Consider the following 19,686-nt stretch of genomic DNA (forward strand, 5'->3'; position numbering starts at 1 on the left):
GGCCTTGCTGAGCGTGAACATGAGCAGATGCCTGAAGGAGGCGAGAGATGGGCCCATGGCTCCATGGGGGCAGGAGGCCAGGCCATGTGAGGCCAGGGAACAGCTGGTGCAAAGATCCCGAGGTCGGAGCATTGGGAGCATACCGACAGGCTTGGAGAACTGAGGAGGATGCAGTGGCAGGGGGCATGGTGGGTGAGTGAAGGGGAGAAGGGCAAGAGCTGATGTGACCAGAGATCATGGTGGCCTTGGAAGGAAGGACTTGGGCTTTGACTTAGAGGAGGGACCAATCCCGTGTGGTTTTAGCAGGTGCCCTCTGGCTGGTGTGTTGAGACTAGACTGTGGGGTGGGAGTGGAGCAGGGAGCCTGGTGAGGAGTCTCTCGCAGCACTCCCGTGAGGGAAGGTGGCAGGGCCAGAGAGAAGGTGGGATGGTGAAGAGCGCTCCAGGGCGCATTGAGGGCGCTAGCCTCTCAGCATAGATGTCAAGTCACATACCACCTGGGCCACACATGTCCTTGCACACAGCTTGCTTTCAGGGAGCTAGAACAGCAGTCAGGGAGAGAAGCCAGTGGCTCTGTCTGCTTCTCCTGGCAGTCCTGTTTCTCCTGGTGAACTAACCCGTTGGCTTCCCCTGCTAGTCTCCCACAAGTTTCTTTAGCATGAGTCAGCATCCCTGAGCGAGACTAGCTCTGGGATGCCAGTGCAATCCAGTTTCTACCCTGCCAGCCTGGCCAGATCCAGACAGTGCACTCACCTTGCAGGAACTTAGGGTGGCCACTCTGCCAACCCCTGCTGGTGGTGCCCCAGCTCATCCTTGGCAAGCAGGGCTGTAGTGTAGAAACCTGCCATCCTGCTGCATCTCAGAAAAGGGCTGTGCTGGGAACAGCGGTGGTGACCTCTCAACAAATAATGTCCTTGGGCCAGACTGTTGCAGGTGCTTTACAGATATTAAGACATGTAGTTTGCTTAGCAGCCTCATAAGATAGGGCCTGTTATTATCCCCATTTTATAGGGGAGATACCTGAGGCATAGAGAAGTAAGGTTGCTTGCCCAAGGTCACGGTGAGTGGCAGAGCTGGGACTTAAATTTACTTCTCTCTGCAGTCAGAGCACCTGCTTCATTTCTCTCATATGTTCTCATGGGGACAGTTGCACAGTCCATGAAAATTTCAAATGCATATACGTTTGACCCTGGAGTTTCACTTCTAGGAATTTATCCTATTTGTAATCGCAAAAGATGAAAAGCTACTCAAGTGCCATCAAGGGCACCGGTGAATAAGTTGTGGTGTGTCTGTACCTTGGAGGACTGTTGGCTCCAGGAGATGAGGGCAGGCTCTGTGAAAGGATCTCCAGAAGGTGTTATTAGTGGAAAAGTCTGGGTGCAGGACAGCTAAGGAGTGTGTTACTTTTTGTGTAAGGAAAAAGTAGAACTTAGAATACATGTTGTATTTACTTGTATTTGCAGAAAAAGACATTAGAAGGACACCCAAGGAACAAACACAAATGGTTTCTCTCAGGGTAGCCAGGGTAGACAGGTTGGGCCAACAGAGAAGTGCACTCAGTATCTCTGTAGTCTTTTTGAAATTTGAGCATGGACTTGTTTTGCCTATTCAAGACCAAATATTCACATAAGGTACCTGCTTTCAGCAATCCCTGGAGCCTCTGTTCTCTTTAGAAGAGTGCTCCCGGGGGTGCTTGGGTCTGTCGTAAAATTCCTCAGGACATGGGTGGCAGCCAGCATTGACAGGTGTGCAGGGAGACTTAGTGATTAAGAAGAAGCAGAACCCTGCCTCACTTGGTGGAAATCTGGAGTCCTGAGGCCCATCTTTCCAGGCACAGTTATTACTCTCTGCTCTGTGAGAAGATGCATGTGCAGGAGCAGGTACTTAGTTGTTGACATTATTAACAGAGTGTTGGACCATCTTGCTATGCAGGGGCATAGGATACACCCCTGACAGCCACATAGACTGGCATGCCTGGTGGAAAGATGTGTCCCTCGCTTTTGTTGGGATTTCCCTAGAGGCAGTGGGCACAGAGGTGGGCTTCTGGCTTCAGTGCCTGGCTTTCTTCCTTCAGAGTTGTGTGAGCCACAGCCTCCATTTCTAAACCTGTAAAATGGGGATAACATAGACCTGCCTCCAAGGATTCCTGGAGAGAATTAAATTGTTCCTTTTCTGAGAGCTTACTGGCAAGATCAGAGTAAACAACTTTGAATAGTGTTTGGCACAAAGTAAGTACTCAGAAAATGCTAGCTGTTACCATAGTCGTTATTAAAATCTATTTTAGTGTCTTTGATTTATAAGAAAGCAAATCAAGATAGGAAGTATACCTAGGATCAGTGTTATTTCTCAAAACAATTGTCCACTAGCTTAACAAGAGAAAAATAGCTTGTTCAGCCAAACATAATTTTGTGGTTGAAGGCCCCTAAGGTAAAATACAAATATCATTTTTTTTTAAGAAAGTTAGTTTTAGAGAGATGGCAACTTTTTGTGTAGGAGATAAAGGCGTTTCTTGCTAAGTCCATTCTGTGCAGATAGGAGGTGAGAAGTTTTTCAGCCACCACATGGCTTGCATCATGGTCCAAGGTGAAACTGTGCAACCCTAGTGCCAGGGTTCTGTGATCCTCACAGGGAGGCCTCTCTCTGCAGCAGATGTGGCTGCTGTGGGGAGTCCTTGGCCCCAGGTAAGGAAAGCATGTCCTGCCAGGAGGAAAAGCACAGGTGGCTTTGAGAAATGGGGCTTGTTCTCCAAGGCTTCATGGGAGCTTCTAAATGGAACATGGTCTGCAGCAGTGCTTCTTATCCTTGGCTGCATGGTGAAGTCACCCTGGGAGTTTTAAAAACACTCTCAGGTCCCAGCTGCACTCAAACCATTTATACCAGAACCTCTAAAGACAGACAGCGACATCTACATATTTTCAAGAGCCGCAGGTGCTCTGTGTGTGCAGCTGGGTTCGAGAAGTTTCAAGAAGGAGGTAGAGGGCTTGTTGCCGTCTCTGGAGATCCCAGAGCCAGGGCAAGTTTTAGCTCAGAGACCCACTGACGTCTACCTAAATCAGTGGTTCTCACACTTCAGAGTGTATAAGAATTTTCCAGCGAGGTTATTCAATATCCATATTCTTAGTCCTTGCACTCTAAAATAGTCTTTTTCAATTGCTGTAAGATGGGAACCCAGGAAAGTGCATCTTCAACAACTAGCTTTAGGTGATTATAGCATAGGTGGTGGCACGTGTGGTGCCTTTCAGTTTGCCTGGCTCCTTCACTCAATCCTCACATTGTGTCATCTCCTGATGATGTCAATGGATCCCATGTTCTTTGACCAGAAATAATCCTGATATTTTCCTCTCTCTTTTCCATTGTGTAGACAAGGTGTGTTGTTTTTTACTGCTGTGAATTAAGGGGATTATGAAGGAAAAAAAACCACAAGGAGGTGATCTGGGAGGGGTCTATGAAGGAAAAAAACCACAAGGAGGTGATCTGGGAGGGGTCAGATGAGAAAGAACTGTAATTTTTACTCTCTGTATATTGATCACATTTTCCAGAATACATGCATGGAATAATACAACTTTTGGTACTAGTTAAGGGTCCAGACTGCCCATCTGTTTTGTAAATAGAGTTCTATTGGAACACAGCCACATCCACTTGTTTACAAATTGTCTGTGGCTGCTTTTGTGTTGCAATTGCAAAGCCGAGGAGTTATGACAGTGACCTATGACCTACAAAACCTAAAATATCTTCATGAATCCATCCAGTAAATATGGAGTACTCACTGTCTGCCAGGCACTGCCCAAGTACTGGAGCTGTGAAGGTGAACAAAACTAGCACAAGTCTGCTACTCAGGATATTGCATTCTAGTTGAATCTCAAACTCCTATGCTTGCTTCTGGGTACCAGATAGGTCACACAAATGAGTGAAGCTTGCTGATGAGAGACAGTAGGGGGTGGTGGAGACTGTGGCAAACTGGGTAGTATATATGCCATTTCAAGGGGCAGCTACTAATCCCCTCTAGCTGTGTGTTATCCAAAAGGCTTATGAGCTCATTTTTGGCACATCTTCTGTGAAGAAGCAGGAAATTTGGCATGCGAGTTCTCCCAGTTTTTACTTATTTGTTGGTAACTAATTCAAAAAATGTTAAAACGCTTTGTGGGCCATTGTAGTATGGGCCAAACAAAACTGTTTGCAGACTGGATTCAGCCCACAGGCTGCCTGTTTTCACCTCTGTCTTAGAATATGACATAGATCGTAGTCTGTAGGTGAATGGAGACACCCGAGACTCCTCTAGCTCCAGAGGGTAAAATGGTCGCTTTCGTACCTCTCACAGAAAGTAAAAAAGTCCCCTCTTTCATCAAAAACAAAAAACAAAAGAAACGTGGCTTAAGATATGTTCCACCAGGTGGCAGCATACTATCACAAGTTAAGTTGGCAGGGAGATGATCTCGCCTTGTCCCTAATTAACAAATGTTTATTTAGTGTTTGCTCCTGGAGAGTGTGATACTAACACCATCTGTCCTTGTCCCCCAGGAAAGCTCGTCTACGAGCGCATCTTTTCCATGTGTGTGGATAACCGCAGCGTCTTACCAGGTAATGTCACAGCCATTCCTGGGGTGTCATTCTGCCCTGGAGTCAGGACTGGAAGGTTTTTATTGAGTTGGAATTCATTGAGGCCTGATAAAGTTTTTAATTTGAGGTGTGTTAAAAGTTAAAAAAATACCTTCAAAGATTTTTCTATCATCTCAGTCTTCTGAAAACATTAGAAGTTTTCCAAACAGCCTGTCTAGGAATTTGGGCAAGTAATTTGAATCTGAAGAATGAAAAGGCGTTACAGTCAGATTCAGCTGAACTTTCACACCGACTTATTTTCCTCTGCTGCTTGACAGTTTAGTATTTTTTTCTACATATATCGCTCTCCTAAGAAGCAAAGTGCTTTGGACAAAACAACTTTATATATATTAATGAGCAATGTCAAATAAATCAATATTAATAGGTGCTTTGAATTCACAATCTAGACCCAAGTGATTTTGCATTAAGTTTATTGTCAATCAATTTTAAGTTCTCAGGAGTTTATATGGGACAAGTGGATGATGAATTTATTTGGCATGTAAATGCTAAGTATGCTAGGTCTGGTGATGGAAAACTCTCAGCTGCAGCTTTCTGGTTTTTTGATCCCTCTTCCAAGCACTGCTGGAAGGAAATGTTCTCATCTGTCCGAGCTGGAGCAACCAACTTGTTCTCCCTTAACTCCACCTCCCTATGCTTACAGCAGTGGTACTTCCCCAGAAGATGAACAGAAAAAACTATTTAATGTGCACATTTCTTAGAATGAAAGAGAATTTTAGGTCTAGGAGAGCTCTTGGGAACCATCTTGTTTCATCATGGATAGACAAACCTAATGCAGAAGAGCCAGGGTCTTGCCCAAGACCCTGCTCCCGGCTAGTGAGAACCTGGCTCCTAGTGTTGCCCCTGCGTGGTCCAGTATGCCAGCTCAGCTCCCAGCCACATGCAGCTTTGGAGCACTGGGGATGTAGCCAGTCCAAATTGAGCTGTGCTGTGAGCTCTTTAAAAAGATACTGGGCTTCAAAGACTTAACACCAAAAAAACAGTAAAGTAGCTTACTAATGGTGTTTATAATGATTATATGGTGATGTTTTGGATGAATTGTGTTAATGTACAATACTAAAATTAATTTCACCTGTTATGTTTTACTTGTTTTAATGTGGCTTGTGTGGTGTTTCTATGGGATCCTCCCCTCCAGTGCATCACACCTGTGATGGCTTTTTTTTTCTTCTTTAATTGATTCAGGATCTTATTCTGTTGCCCCAGACTGGAGTGCATTGGCACAATCATGGCTCATCTCATGGGACCTTGACCTCCTAGGCTCAGGTGATCTTTCCGCCTCCCACTTTGGCCTCCCAAAGTGCTGGGATTATAGGTGTGAGCAACTGTGCCTGGCCTTGGTGTTTTTTTTAACAGCTTCTCCCATGTTCTAGGCATCTCAGGGCTGGAGGCTGTGATTCTAGAGGCAGGCAGAGGCCAGCTCGCATAGAAAGACCTTCTCTGCTGGCTTGAAGATTTGGGAAGTTGGAAGCCACTTTGTTAACTCACACTTGCCAACTTGTACTCCCAATGCTATACCAGCAGCAGCAAACTTCAGCCAGCAGACAGAACTAAACTTAAATAGGTGCTTTATTTGGCAACAACAGCATTTTAAAAAATGCTTTTTGATATAGTCTCTATTTCTTCCTGTTGTTGTATATCTGACTGCTTTAAAATATTTATATTACCTGCCAGGCCCCCAGAGGCATTTGAGTTTGCATCTATTTCAATGATTTTCTTTCCTCCCAATTTTCATTGATGACACAAACAACATTTCAGGGCCAATTAAAGAAAAATTACTAAGAACTCTCTACCTAAGCTCTAGAAGTTCAAAATAAAAGGCTAGTCCTTGTCTAGATATATTAATTAGCACTTTTATCACTGAAATTCCTTCTCCAGATAACCTATTTTTTAAACCTCGAACAGTGCAAATCAGGCTTTTGTCTTCTTAAAAATGATTTCATCGTCATTTTTTTTCCTTTTATCCATATGTGTTTTCTCTGGTTCCAAGAACCTGAACGAGGCAAGGACAGTTTTTTTCAAAGTTGCTTGTGATCTGGGGAACAACTCTTTTTTTCTTCTTCTTTTTCTTGAGATAGGGTCACACTCTGTTGCCTGGGCTGGAGTGCAGTGGTGCCATCCCAGCTTACTGCAGACTCAACCTCCTGAACTCAAACATTCCTCTCACCTCAGCCTCCCAAGTGACTGAGACTACAAGTGTGTACCACCATGCCCAGCTAATTTTTTTGTATTATTTATAAAAATGAAATCTCATTATGTTGCCCAGGCTGGTCTCAAACTCCTGGGCTCAAGTGATTCTCCCAACTCAGCTTCCCATAGTATTGGGATTATAAACATGAGCCACTGTGCCTGGCCCACAACTCTTAACTATAATTATGCAGAAAGCATTTGAAATCTACTGTGCAGAATTCTGCCCGAAGAAATTAAGTATGAAGAAAAATCTGGTGGCATTTGTACTCATTCTTTCCATTTGAATCAAGTTCTCATTGGTGAACTCAAGCCCTTGCCTTTAGGAGTTTTAACTAAGGTATAGCTCTTCTGAGTTTAGAAAGATACTGTGCCATTTGGGTTCATGTAAAGTACATACTGCTAGTTGTCATTTTTTTCCCAACATTTCTTAATCTAGCATGTGTATGCAGGGGCCGTCTACTCTGGGTGATTATCTCGTTTTATTTACAGCTTGGAGAAACAATTTGGGTTTATTGTATTGTGGTTTTTTGTCATCATATCTCATCATTCCCACCTTCAGTTTTCCCCTTGGCTGATGTGGGCCACATCAGGATAAGCAGTGGCCTGAACTGACCTGGCCTTTCCGGCACATAATAACTTAGATGATGCCAATCCCTATAATACCGTTATGTAAAGAGACTTCTCGCTGCTCTCGTAGAGACTTGGCAAATAAACAAAAGAAAACTAGGCTCATTGGTCTCCTGCCTCCTCTAAAAATACCCACAGAAGTTCTGGGTTGAAAAAAAGAAGCACCATAACGAAAGTAAGTGGAAACTAGAAGGAAAATCTCTGCTCTGTATTATATTGCACTCTCTTCTGAATTTCCAAATTCTGAATCATTCCCCATGTAGCCGCCCACCCAAATTCTGAAGTACAGATCATGTCCTGTCATGCCTTTCCGGAGCCCTCAGGGGAGTTTCCATGGCATTTCAAAAAAGCCTCAAACCCCTTACCAAGGCTAAAACCCTGTGTGAGCTGGCTGGTGATACCTGCTCCTCTCCCTTCTGCTCAGTGCATTGGCTTGCTTTCTGATCCTTGACCACACCAAAGTCATACCTATCCCAGGGCCTTACACTTGTCATTTTTTCTCCCTGGAGAACATTTCCCCATCAGCGAAGTATGACTGGCTCCCTTTTATAATGCAGGGCTCAGCTCAGATGTGCCTCTGGGAGTTTTCTCTGACCACTGTATCTAATGAAAACTTTCCCCAAATTTCACTCAAGTCATTCATTATTCCAATTTTACAAAGGGGTGTGTGTATGTGTGCAAAAAACTAGAATTATCTTTTGGAGGGTGGGCCCTTTGTAGTACAGGTTTTCCTCGCTAGGTAATGTTCTGGGAGCCCTCAGCTTCAGTATACCAGCTAGCATTGTTGTGAGAGGCTGCTTTGGTTTCAGTGAATTTTTTTTGGAGATTCTTTCAATGCATTTGCCCATTTCATGATGAGTGATTTATGAGCACACATGCCCACACCGTCCTGAGTGGTCAGCAGTTTTTGACCAAAAAAATGGCATGACCTCCATGCCCCACCCTCCCTGTTCACCTGATCTCACCTCAGGCGACTTTTTCTTGTTTCCTTGGATGAAAAAAGTCCTCAAAGGGAATTGTTTTTGCTGGTATAGAAGAGGTGAAACAAAAAATGGCAGAAGCACTAAAAGGTATCCAAATTGATGAGTTTAAAAAACTGTTTTGAACAGTGGCTAAAGTGTCTCAATAGGTGTATTGTATCAAATGGAGAGGACTTTGAAGATGACTAAGGTTTAGTTATGGAAGAATAAATGCACAATTTTTTGTAAGTAAATTCTGGAATTTTTGGGGTCCCCATCATATATCTTTATAGTACTGACAGCTGTTGGATGTTATCTTATTTGTTTGCCTGCTTATTCTTTTTCCTGTTTGTCATTTCTTTCCCCCTTACGGAATGTAAGCTTCATGAAGACAGGATCTGTCTTGTGTACTGTTAGCTCCCCAAAGCCCAGAACACTACCTTTTAGTTGGCCCTTAAGGCATTTGCACTGAGCAAATGAAGTGAAGGAGTATAATATTCAATTTGCTGTAAGATCTTAAAGTCCCACCTAACATAATCCTTTTTCTAAATTATCTCTTGAACTGGAAAGAAAGCTCAAAGACTTTGTATTGGTATATGCAGATTGTCATATAGGTTTCAGTCAATGTGCGTAGCAGGGCAACGAGCCTTTAGTCTGATTTTCAGCTCTTTTAGGCAGTTTGAATCACTGTTTGTCTTAGCCTTTGCCAAGCCTCAGTTTGCTCAACTGTAGAGTGAGAGATTTTATAGATGATCTCAGAGTCCTGTTTTTGCTTTTGGATTTCAAGTCACAGGATTTAGTCATGTGAAGGAAAATTAATCCTGCTCCCCCATCTCCCAAAAGACAAGATTGACAAATGAATTTAAGAATAACCCTTATCTTTTTTTGTCTGGATCTCTTGAAAGTAAAAAAAAAAAAAAAAAAAAAGTTCCTTTATATGTACAGATTCAAGCCAGGAAGGGGAAAGTGGTCATTTCCTATTTTTTAAAAAATGGTAAGCAAATAGTTCTCAAATGAATGAAGCATGCCTAACATCCAAAAATAGGTAAACACTTGAGGTTGCAGTTTCAAAATATCTGCAGGTGTGATTAGTAACTGTTCTCTGCTAGGGAAGTACCTAAAGGATTATCTTTTTTGCTGATTCCATAGGAATTTTGATCAACTTAATCATATACCACCAAGCAGCAGAATCAGGGATGAAAAAATCACTGCAAAACAAAATGAGAGCCAACAAGCTAAGAATAATATGCAATATTTGGCCGGGCTCAGTGGCTCAGCCTGTAATCCTAGCACTTTGGGAGGCCGAGGCGAGTGGATTGTCTGAGCCCATGGGTTTGAGACCCACCCAGGCAACTTGACAAGACCTCGTCTCTACAATAAATAAAAAATTAGCCAGGCATGGTAGTGTGCGCCTGTAGTTCCGGTTACATGGAAGGCTGAGGCGGAAGGATCATCAGAGCCCAGCATGTTGAGGCTGCGGTGGCTGGGAGTGTGCCATTGCACTCCAGTCTGGGTGACAGAATGAGACTCCAACTCAAAAAAAAAAAAAAAAAGCAATATTCTAGAGTAATTAACTGCTCCCTTTTTTATTGAATCTTAAAAGTATCAGACACATTCAGTGGTAGTATTTGCCAAAATTATTTTTAAAAAATCATTTCCATGTGAGAGTTCAACAGTGACATCACAGTATTGATAAGTTTTATTGTGTTTTTCCTCTCACTTGTCCATACTTTTCTCCATTCCTTAAGATGTATGTAAAACCCAGAACTGTGAGGCTTAAATTTCTGTCATATAAATATATATTAACATATATATAAAATCTATGTTGTATATACATGATATGTATTCTGTTGTATAAAATATATGTTTTTATATATTTATTTTATATCTACCAGTGCCAGAAAACTCAAAATAACAAAAATACAGTCAAGGTTGGTGGGGCAGCTAGGCTCTGCTGCCGAGGATCTTGACTTTCCTGTCTTATTGCTCTCCTGGTTCAATATAGCTTCAGAGGTTCTAGCTATCCCATCAGCAGGCAGGAAGAAGAAGTGAGGGAGGTCAAGCCCCTTCCCTTAAAGATATTTTTCAGAAGTTGCACTCCTGTTTATATCCTGGGATTAGAACCTGATCACAACCACCACACCTACCTGCAAGGATGGCTATATGCCCAGCAAAAAAGTGAAAGTTCTATTATTAAAGAGGAAGAGTCTAGATAATAGGGTAAACTGGCAGTTTCACCACAAAGTGACTCAGGTCTTAGAGCCATTCTTGGACTGCCAGCCTGATGTTAGCTGGTTTCTTTCCTCAGAGCTTTGCTTTATCTTCAGGTATGGCTCATGTGATGCATAGAGTAAAAGCTTAGATCACATTTCATGTTGCAGTGGCAGGTCCCTCAAGCATCTGGAATTCACAACAATATTGTCTCAGATACTGGTATATAACTAAGAACCTCTGGATTTTATTAGAGACAGTGGCTAGGAATGAAGACTACAGGGCCAGACTGCCTGGGTTGAATTCCTGGTCTTAGATTTGATTTCTGTGTGCCCTGGGCAAGTTGCTAAACTTCTCTGTACCTCAGTGTTTGCATCTGTAAAAGAGGATCATAGAAGTGCGTACCTCAGAGGGCTGTTGTATAAAGCACCCTGAACAGTGCCTGGCACATAGAAAACCTGTGTTTATATAAAACTATTGTTGTCATTCATTACTTCCTAACAATGATAGTGATCTTTGGAAGGAAAGCTACAGAGGGGCTGAGTACCCTATCCTTTTCCTATTCCATGGTAATATGTTTCTGTCCCAGGACTCATAGCAGCTGTAAAAGATCCTGTGATTTAGGAGGACTGATGGGGTCTTGCTTTTGTATTACAGATCACTTTTCTCCAGAGAATGCAAATGACACGGCCAAGGAAACATGCCTCAATTGGTTTTTCAAGATTGCTTCCATCAGGGAACTCATTCCAAGATTGTATCCTTTTTTTTTTTTGTCTGATGATCTTAAGATAATCTAAAAGAGTTTTAGGCTAATAGAAACCATGTGGTGGGATGCTCTGAAATTCCTTTTGGAATCTGGTGGTGTTAACAGTTGCTAGCCTGAAAATACAGGGCAAGCCGCATTGAGAAGCCCTTGGACTCCTGCTCTCTCCAAAGAGGTTTTTGTTGTTTTTTACTTCAAAGTAAAAATTTTCAAAAATGATGCCATGTATCATGCTTTTGTTTCCTTGAGGAACATTTCCCCATTTATTCTCTCAGTTAAAATGCTTCATCTTTGTGTTTTCTTTGGTTTCAAGAACTTGAAAGAACAGGGTCAAACTTTTCTACACCAGTGCCAATGTTGAAGAACAGAGAATTTGACACAGATTGTATCTTGGTCATCTAAAATTCATTCTTTCCCCATAAAGCCTTGATTGGGAATGCTCAAAACCCAGTTTAAATTTCAGCATGTACCCATGAGTCAACATGTAACATTTTCCACAGTTTACTTTAAATAAGTATGGAACCTTGAAAACCATATGTAGAAACCATAAGGGACTAGTTAACTTAATTCTCTAGATTGTTGAACCCCCTCCCACCCACCCCACCCCCCAACACCACTCGCCTACTTCTTTCTGTTCACGGATGGTTTAGTCTTTTCCCCTTAGGGAGTAGGCCCTCTGGAAAATGTCTTCCTTAACAGAATGTTTTCATAGTTATGTGGAAGCATCCATCCTGAAGTGTAACAAGTTCCTCTCCAAAATGTAAGGCTCTTTGTTAAAATCTAGAACCATAAAATTCTAAAAATCTCACACACACACACTAATGGCAATGCAATAGTAGCTGTCATTCATTGACTACCTACTTAGTGTGTGCTAAGTAACTTCCCTGCATTTTCTTATTTACTCCAAGTGAAAATTAATGAAGTAGATACAACATCTTAATCTCCATATCATGAACAGGAAAATCAGGCTAGGAGAGGTTAGCCCTCTTGGATTTGATCCATGGCTGTGCCGCTATTAGCTGTGTGGTCTTCTGCAAGCTATTTAGAGCCTCTGCCTCCCTCTCCTGTGAGCATGGCCCTAGAAGAGGCCTTTGAGGGTCGTTTGAGCTGCTCAGGCAGCACTGAGAGTCATGCCTGGCACCTATGGGCCCCCGGCTCCATGTTGGCTACTGCTGTTGATGGTGATGAAAATAATGATGTCAGAAGCAGAAGTCTTCGCCCTTAGAGGATAGGCTCTATGCTTCCCTGATTCATCATAGCTGTTTTGAGAGTAGTTTTTGGAGCTTGGGAACCCAGATCTGATTTCTGCAGAGCTGGTGAAATGCTGAGTCATGTTGGATATCTCAATAATAAACCCCTTGAAGCCAGGGACTAACTCTGACTGATGGTGCTCCACAGATAACTATTTTGGCTGCTTTTGGATCTAGGGATGCCTGGAATAGGTTGGGGGATAACATGGGTGTTAAAAACAGCTACTTTGCCACACTAGTTGGGGGAGGATACTGTCTTAGACAGAGGAAGTCCCATGTCACAGGAGAAATGATTCATAATTCAGCCATAAATCACATGGTTGGGGGTGGGGGGATGACAGATGCCAGCCAGAGGTGCTAGGAAGGGATGAAGTTTAGAATGGTAAATCAGGGCCAGAGTAAGAGAGAAAGGAGAAAAGATTAAGGGTGAGCAGTCTTGGAAAGTAATTGGAGACAAAAACTGTGAAAATTAGTACAATAATTGTGACCTTAAGCAGGAGAGAATGATAAGGATGAGATAAATCACTCAATGAATTGTATCCAGAGAGAAAGACTTCTGTTGAAAACTCTGAAACGATGACCTTGGTTTGTTCCTGAAATTTTATTTTTTTCCTCCCTAAATTAAGGAAGTTTTAGCTTTATCTTTGTTTGAAAATAAAAGAACAGCGAGCTCTCACATCAAGTGTAATGCTGCCCTCCTTTTGTCTCTCGCAGGGGAATTTCAGAGTGCCTGCCCCGACTGACATGCATGATCAGAGGGATTGGAGACCCGCTGGTGTCGGTGTATGCCCGGGCCTATCTCTGCCGGGTAGGCCCCAGGCTAGTCTCGAACCCCGTTGGTGTGGCCCTGCCTGTCTCCTCACGTTCACACAGGCCCTCCTTCCCTACCACCTCACAAGTCACTCAGAGAGGACTTTTTGAGCTGCTAATTTTAGAATGTGGCTCTTCCACAGAAAGTAGAGCTGTAGGATTTCTTTGAAAAACTAATTTTAAAGTAGACCAACTTGCCATAACTCTAATTAGGGGGTGCTTAAGGTCATCTTCTTACAAATGAACTGGTTTTTAGAATTAATTGTTTTTCTGTTCTTGCTGGGAAGAAGGCTCCCAAGGCCTTTCAGATGACAGGTTGCTTTTCATTGACTTAAAACATGCTCTCCCTTAGTTTTAAATTTGATTGCTTTATTAGTTTTTTTGTCCTTCTATTAAAGAGTTGGCTCTGTGTGCAAGTTGGTGAGGCCATTGGGCAAGGGAGCAGTGTCCCATGCTGTGACAGTGGGCCTTAGGGTCTGTGTGCGGAGCCTCCGGGGCTGGTTGCTCTGTTTGGTAGAGGATGCCGATTATAAATCCCTTGTTTGTTCCTCACTTTAAAGTACTATAAGGCTTCTACTTAAAGCTATTAATTTTTTTGTTGTTGAAAAATGTAGCCCATGGAGCATATACCGTTTCCTTCAGGGCTTTGCCTCTGTCAGGACTCCTCGGGCAATGGGAATCTTCCCTCCTTATCCCTTGAGCATTGTGCACCTTTAGAGAGGGGTCCTTGCCCATAAACCCTGACTTCCCTGAGGACAAAGCTACAGTTAGATTCTCCCCAGTAAGTGATTTTACATGTTATACGTCAGAAGGTGAGAACATTTAGCCTTTGATTTGCTGCTTTAACATGGCATCCAGCAAACATCAGAAGCCCTGTGGTCTTAAGCATCGTGAAAAACTTGGTCACTGCCCTCAGAGGGAATAGTAGGCGTCAATATGAGGACACTTGTTGAGGTTTGCTTCTTGATACTGAGAATGAAAGAAAATGTCTTTCTGTTTAAGGGCACTCCAATCCTCTTTTGTGTTAGAGGTTAAAGTGTGTATCACCCTCTGCTTGAAACTTGGGAGAGACTTTTAAAACTTTGAGTCAGTCTCACTCAGCGTGAATCTCATGGCCATCGTAACCTCGACCTGCTGGGCTCAAGTGATTCTTCCACTTTAATCTTCCAAGTAGCTGGAGCTGCAGGCATGTGCCACTACATCCGGCTAATTTTTTTCATTTACTGTAAAGATAAGGTCTCGCCAAGTTGCCCAGGCTAGTCTCGAACCCCTGGGTTAGGTAGACATCTTGCCTCCACCTCCCAAAGTGCTGGGATTACAGTTGTGAGCCATCGTACCTGTCCAGGGATTTTTTTTATCCAGGAATATTAGGTTTGTTTCTGAGAGCTTCAACTTTTGAATATATTGAAGTTTGAATACTCCTCTCAAGTCAGTGTTTGCTGAGGGTATATTGTGTGCAGAACACTACTGGATTCTGTGGAGAGATGTGACAATAGCATTGTTTGCATATTTCCACTCAGCTGCCTTTTGCCTTGTGCAACATACTAAATTCTTTGAAGTCACTTTGACATCAGTTGAGTAATAGAATAGTAAAGACTTAGAATCATGCTGTGTCTTATGAATATGACTAATTATTAAAAAGAAATCAGAAAAGGGGAAATAGGCATTCCTTGCAAACCTGTTTAGTTTAAAAGTTTAAGGCACATGAGCTAGGGAAAAGATCACATTTGTTACTTATAAAAGTGCCTGTGAGTGGCAGATGCAACTTGACATGGTGACAACAAGGTAGAAGATACAGAGGACAAAGCAGGCCCAGAAAAACTGGGAATGGAATGCCCTGTGTCTGTTGAAATCATTTTAGTCAATCCAGGCAATGCATCAGTTCCCCTTGTGGGCTGATTACTAAAAAGTCTTTTGACACAAAAAGAATAAAAGACACCTTGTGCATTAGTAAGGATTCTTTCAGGTGCAAGTGGCAAAATCCAATTCATAGGCAAAAAGGTGGGATTTATTGGCTTGTGTGTCTGAAGAGGCAGGCCAGGGATAGTGCAGATATGGCTAGATCCAGGGCCTCAAAGGGCATTGTCAGGAATCAGCCTTTCCCTCCATCACTCACCTCTGTTCTTCTCTGAGTTGGCTTTTTCCTGTGGCTTACGCTTTCCATATGGGGCCTTTAGCAGCTCCAAGCTTCTATCCTACCAACCCTGTTGGAAAAAGTGTCTTTTCCCTTGTAGATGGAGCCGAGTCTCAGTGGGCCACCTTGGATCACTTATCCATCCCTGGAACAATCACTGTAGCCCACTCTGGGATGGGACTTGCTTACTGACTAGGCCTGGGTCATGTTCTCACCCCCTCGGTAACTCAGGGTGGGTGGGCCAGCTCCACCATAAACCTCATGGTTTGAAAGGAAGGTTTACTTTCCCAAAGATAAATCTGATCTGCTGATAATAGAAACAGAGGGAAGGAATGCCAGGCAGGCTGAAATGGCAGATGGAAATCATGAGCAGCTACCCTTGCTACTCTGGGTAGAAATCGTTTAGACCCAAGCAGTTTTCCAGGTTGCTCACTTGGCTTGATGAGAAGAGATAAACAAAAAACAGAAGCCGTGAATGAACAGGGTACAGGAGGAGCCTGAAGCTGTTTGTTAAAGGAAAGAATGATGAACTCCTAAGTCACAGCTCCTTCAACACGTCTCCACGGCTGGCCTTTGCTGTTGCCTGGCAGATAATTATGGTGTTTCTGCGATATGATTAAGTGGAAGGGAAGACAATAGAATCAGGATGCCATAGAACTGGATCTGACATTGGTTGTTAGTGTTTTTTAAAATTTGTGTGGTTGTCCTTGGAAACATCACTTCCGGTACCCAGCAACCATAAAGCTGCTCTTGGATGTAATGCCCTGGTGGTTCTCAAATAATTCTTTCCAGAGGAATTGTTCACAGCCATCTAGAAAGCATCATTGTTGTTAACTATCATGACCTCTGGGTAGGGAAGGTGAACGGGAGAAATATGTCCCCATTTGAAGAAATGTGATTGTAAAAAGCAGCTTCCCTTGAGTTGTTTTTGTGGTTAAGCAACAATTTGGAATTAGGTGTTTCAGAGGAACTCAGTTTGGGAACGTTATGATGCTTTGTTTGAGCTCCCGTCAGTCGCTCATACTTCTGCTTCTCCTAACTCCAGTGCTCTGGCACATTCTCTATGATTAGCAAATTTCTTCAGCTAGGAATGTTACAATATCTTTTAAACAATCTGTTTTTAAACAATGAATTTAGGAGTCAGTAGATTATAGCATATTTATGCTTAGTGCTTGTTTTTTATAGAATTGCTTTAAAATATATTAAAATTTAGGCTGGGCATGGTAGATCACGCCTGTAATCCCAGTACTTTGGGAGGCAGAGGCAAGAGGATTGCCTGAGCCCAGGGGTTTGAGACCAGACTTGGGCAACTTGGCAAAACCTCATCTCTACAATAAATAAATAAAAAATCAGCCAGTTGTGGTGGCACATGCCTGTAGTTCCAGCTAATCAGAAGGCTGAGGCTGAAGGATTGCCTGAGCCTGTCAGATTGAGGCTGCAGTGGCTGTGATTGTGCCACTGCACTCCAGGTTGGGTGACAGAGTATTTTCACTCGAAAATATTTTATCCATGACTGTCCAGCAAAGTGTGAATCCATATAACTTTTAACCATGCAACAGTGGCAGCACAGACTCTAAAATCCAAGCTAACTCTCTTACATACTGTAATCTTGTTGCTTCATCTAATAAGTACAACCACATGTGTATTTATCAATTTTTTTTAGAGAAAGAGAACATTATATATACAGTCTTGAGAGAGCATTCCTTTTTAGGGCTATATTGATTTGTTCTCTTGGTGATCTGTTCAGAAATATATTCATTGCCTTTGGGAAATTGCAAAGATGATTACTGCAAATGTTGCCCCTTTTTTCATTAAAAATAACTTCTGTGGTATTCTTACAAAAGCAGTACATGTTTACTGAGTAAGAAAAAAGATAAAAATAATACGAATTAACTTTCTGGACTTTTCCTCTATGTGTATGTGTATTTTTTTTAACTTACAAAAATAGTTTGTTATTTGCAACTGTATTTGTTATTTGCAACCCATTTTTCCGTTGTCAAGGTAATCTCATTTTGTTTGGCTGCAGGTGGGAATGGAAGTGGCTCCACATCTCAAAGAAAGCCTAAATAAGAACTTTTTTGACTTCCTCCTTACATTCAAGCAGGTAAGAGTACATTATCAGAAGAGCTAATTGATACAACAGTTCTGTGATAGCAAATTCACAAAACCCAGTTGGTTTTCCAAGTTGAGAATGCCTTAAAACTCTTAAAATGCACAAACCCTAGAAAATTATACTAGCGTCTGCTGTGGACAATTAAAATGTGTTGATTGTACTGAGCAAGTGGAGAGAGTTAATATGCATGTGTTAACAGGAAACGTCTCCAGTTGATCAGCCTTTTTTCTTAGCATCTGCTGGCTCCATTTTTATCAGGTTACTTCTTTCCACAGCGCACATTCCCAAAACAGCTCAGCTTGGTGACATGGGAAACTTTGCATGGTTTTCTTTTTTTTTCTAGTTTTAAAAAACAACTGAGAAACCAGGCTGTTTCCCTCGGGGCCTCCACATGCTCACAAGTGTGCTAGGTCTGTGAGTTACATGCTCTTGGTTTGTCATTTGATTTTGCCCTCTTCTCTAAGTGTTTATTTGGTCTCCTGTAGATTCATGGGGATACTGTCCAGAACCAGCTGGTGGTCCAAGGAGTGGAGCTCCCATCCTACCTCCCCTTGTACTCGCCTGCCATGGACTGGATCTTCCAGTGCATCTCCTACCACGCCCCTGAGGTAACGGCCAGGTGGCTGCAGTGTTCCACCCATCTCCAAGCAGGATGCTGGGCTCCTCTCTCTGTACTGTGGCAGTCCCTGCACTGTGTGTCCTGTAACATAGCCCTTTCACAATATAGCTACAGCCACATCACGTCAGTGTTAGACAACCTTTGCAGAAGGCTCACCATTGTGACTGGTCTATGCCAAGTTCTTTTCCTACACTGGCTCATTTAGCAACTCTGGGAAGGGGATGCACAGCTCAGAGAGGCCAAATACCTATGTAAGATCACACAGCCAAAAAGCAGTGGTGACTGGACACAGTCCATGAGCTCTGACTCTGGGCCAACAAGCTTTAATGCCTCCCTGTCCACTTACCTTCATGTGCCCCTTTTGTGTTTATAATAATCCAGTAGAGTTGGAAGAATAATTAATATTTTATTCATTTTATAGGGAAAAAAACCCAGATACTTAATTGCTTTTATAAGATTCTTTTGCTTTCTTTTTTTTCCCTTTCTCTTGTAATGTATTGTCAGAAATTAAAGTGACATCAGAGTCACAGCAGAAATATTATTATTTTAATTTTTTTTTTTTTTTTTTTTCTGAGTAGAGTTCTTAGTCTGCTGCCTAGGCTGGAGTGCAGTGGCACAATCACAGCTCAACACAACCTCAACCTTCTGGACTCAGGCTATCTTTCCACCTCAGTCTCCCGAATAGCTGGGTTTATAGGCATGCACCACCACACCCAACTAATTTTTTAAATTTTATGTAGAGACGATGTCTTGCTATGTTGCCCAGGCTGGTCTTGAGCTCCTGGACTCAAGCAGTCCTCTCACCTTGGCCTCTCAAAGTGCTGGGATTATAGGTGTGAGCCACCACACCCTACCAGAATTATTATTAATATATTTTTTCCTGATATTCAGCAGCAATTTTAATAGAATGAATGGCATTTCAAATGATCATAACTGTCATAAGTGAAGCTTTCCTTTGTCTTCCTGTCGGTGGTTGAAAAGGAAAAGAAGACTTACCACAAAACAATAATACATAGAGCAAAGCAAGATTTCAAGACATTGCCTTTTCCTGAATGCTGCCAATGCATACTGAAAGCCCTACAGAAAGAAAAAGAACATGACTTTAAGCAGTTCCACTTTTAAAAGTTTATCCTGTAGGTTAGGCAAGTGCATAAACACATAAACACTCATTCACGCACACACAGGTTTACTCATGGTAGTGCAAAATGGGAGGCAGGCATCAGAGGGATATTGGGTAAATGATGGTGTATGCACAGTGGGCTCTTAATGGGACCATTTAAAACAGTGGAGAGAGCCGGGCTCCGTGGCTCAGCCTGTAATCCTGCGCCTTTGGGTGGCTGAGGTGAGTGGATTGCCTGAACCCGCGGGTTCGAGATCCACCTGGGCAGCGAGACCTCATC

The 19,686-nt window shown here is 42.6% G+C and overlaps 1 protein-coding gene across 4 annotated transcripts in view; it reads left to right on the top strand.

Annotated features, from left to right (window-relative positions):
- Window positions 1-19,686, top strand: part of CUNH16orf62 (chromosome unknown C16orf62 homolog) — a 137,805-nt gene that overhangs the window by 43,234 nt on the left and 74,885 nt on the right. For 3 of the 4 annotated variants that reach the window (XM_008062320.2, XM_021714480.1, XM_021714489.1), the window contains 6 exons: window positions 4,518-4,577; window positions 11,255-11,351; window positions 12,073-12,120; window positions 13,325-13,418; window positions 17,581-17,658; window positions 18,153-18,275. In XM_008062320.2, the coding sequence (XP_008060511.1) occupies window positions 4,518-4,577; window positions 11,255-11,351; window positions 12,073-12,120; window positions 13,325-13,418; window positions 17,581-17,658; window positions 18,153-18,275 (500 nt within the window). The remainder of the gene's footprint in view (window positions 1-4,517; window positions 4,578-11,254; window positions 11,352-12,072; window positions 12,121-13,324; window positions 13,419-17,580; window positions 17,659-18,152; window positions 18,276-19,686) is intronic. The other variant, XM_021714484.1, reaches the window with a different exon arrangement.

This window comes from Carlito syrichta, unplaced genomic scaffold (assembly GCF_000164805.1).
Source record: "Carlito syrichta isolate Samal-C Ts95f unplaced genomic scaffold, Tarsius_syrichta-2.0.1 Scaffold95881, whole genome shotgun sequence".
Lineage (NCBI taxonomy): Eukaryota > Metazoa > Chordata > Mammalia > Primates > Tarsiidae > Carlito > Carlito syrichta.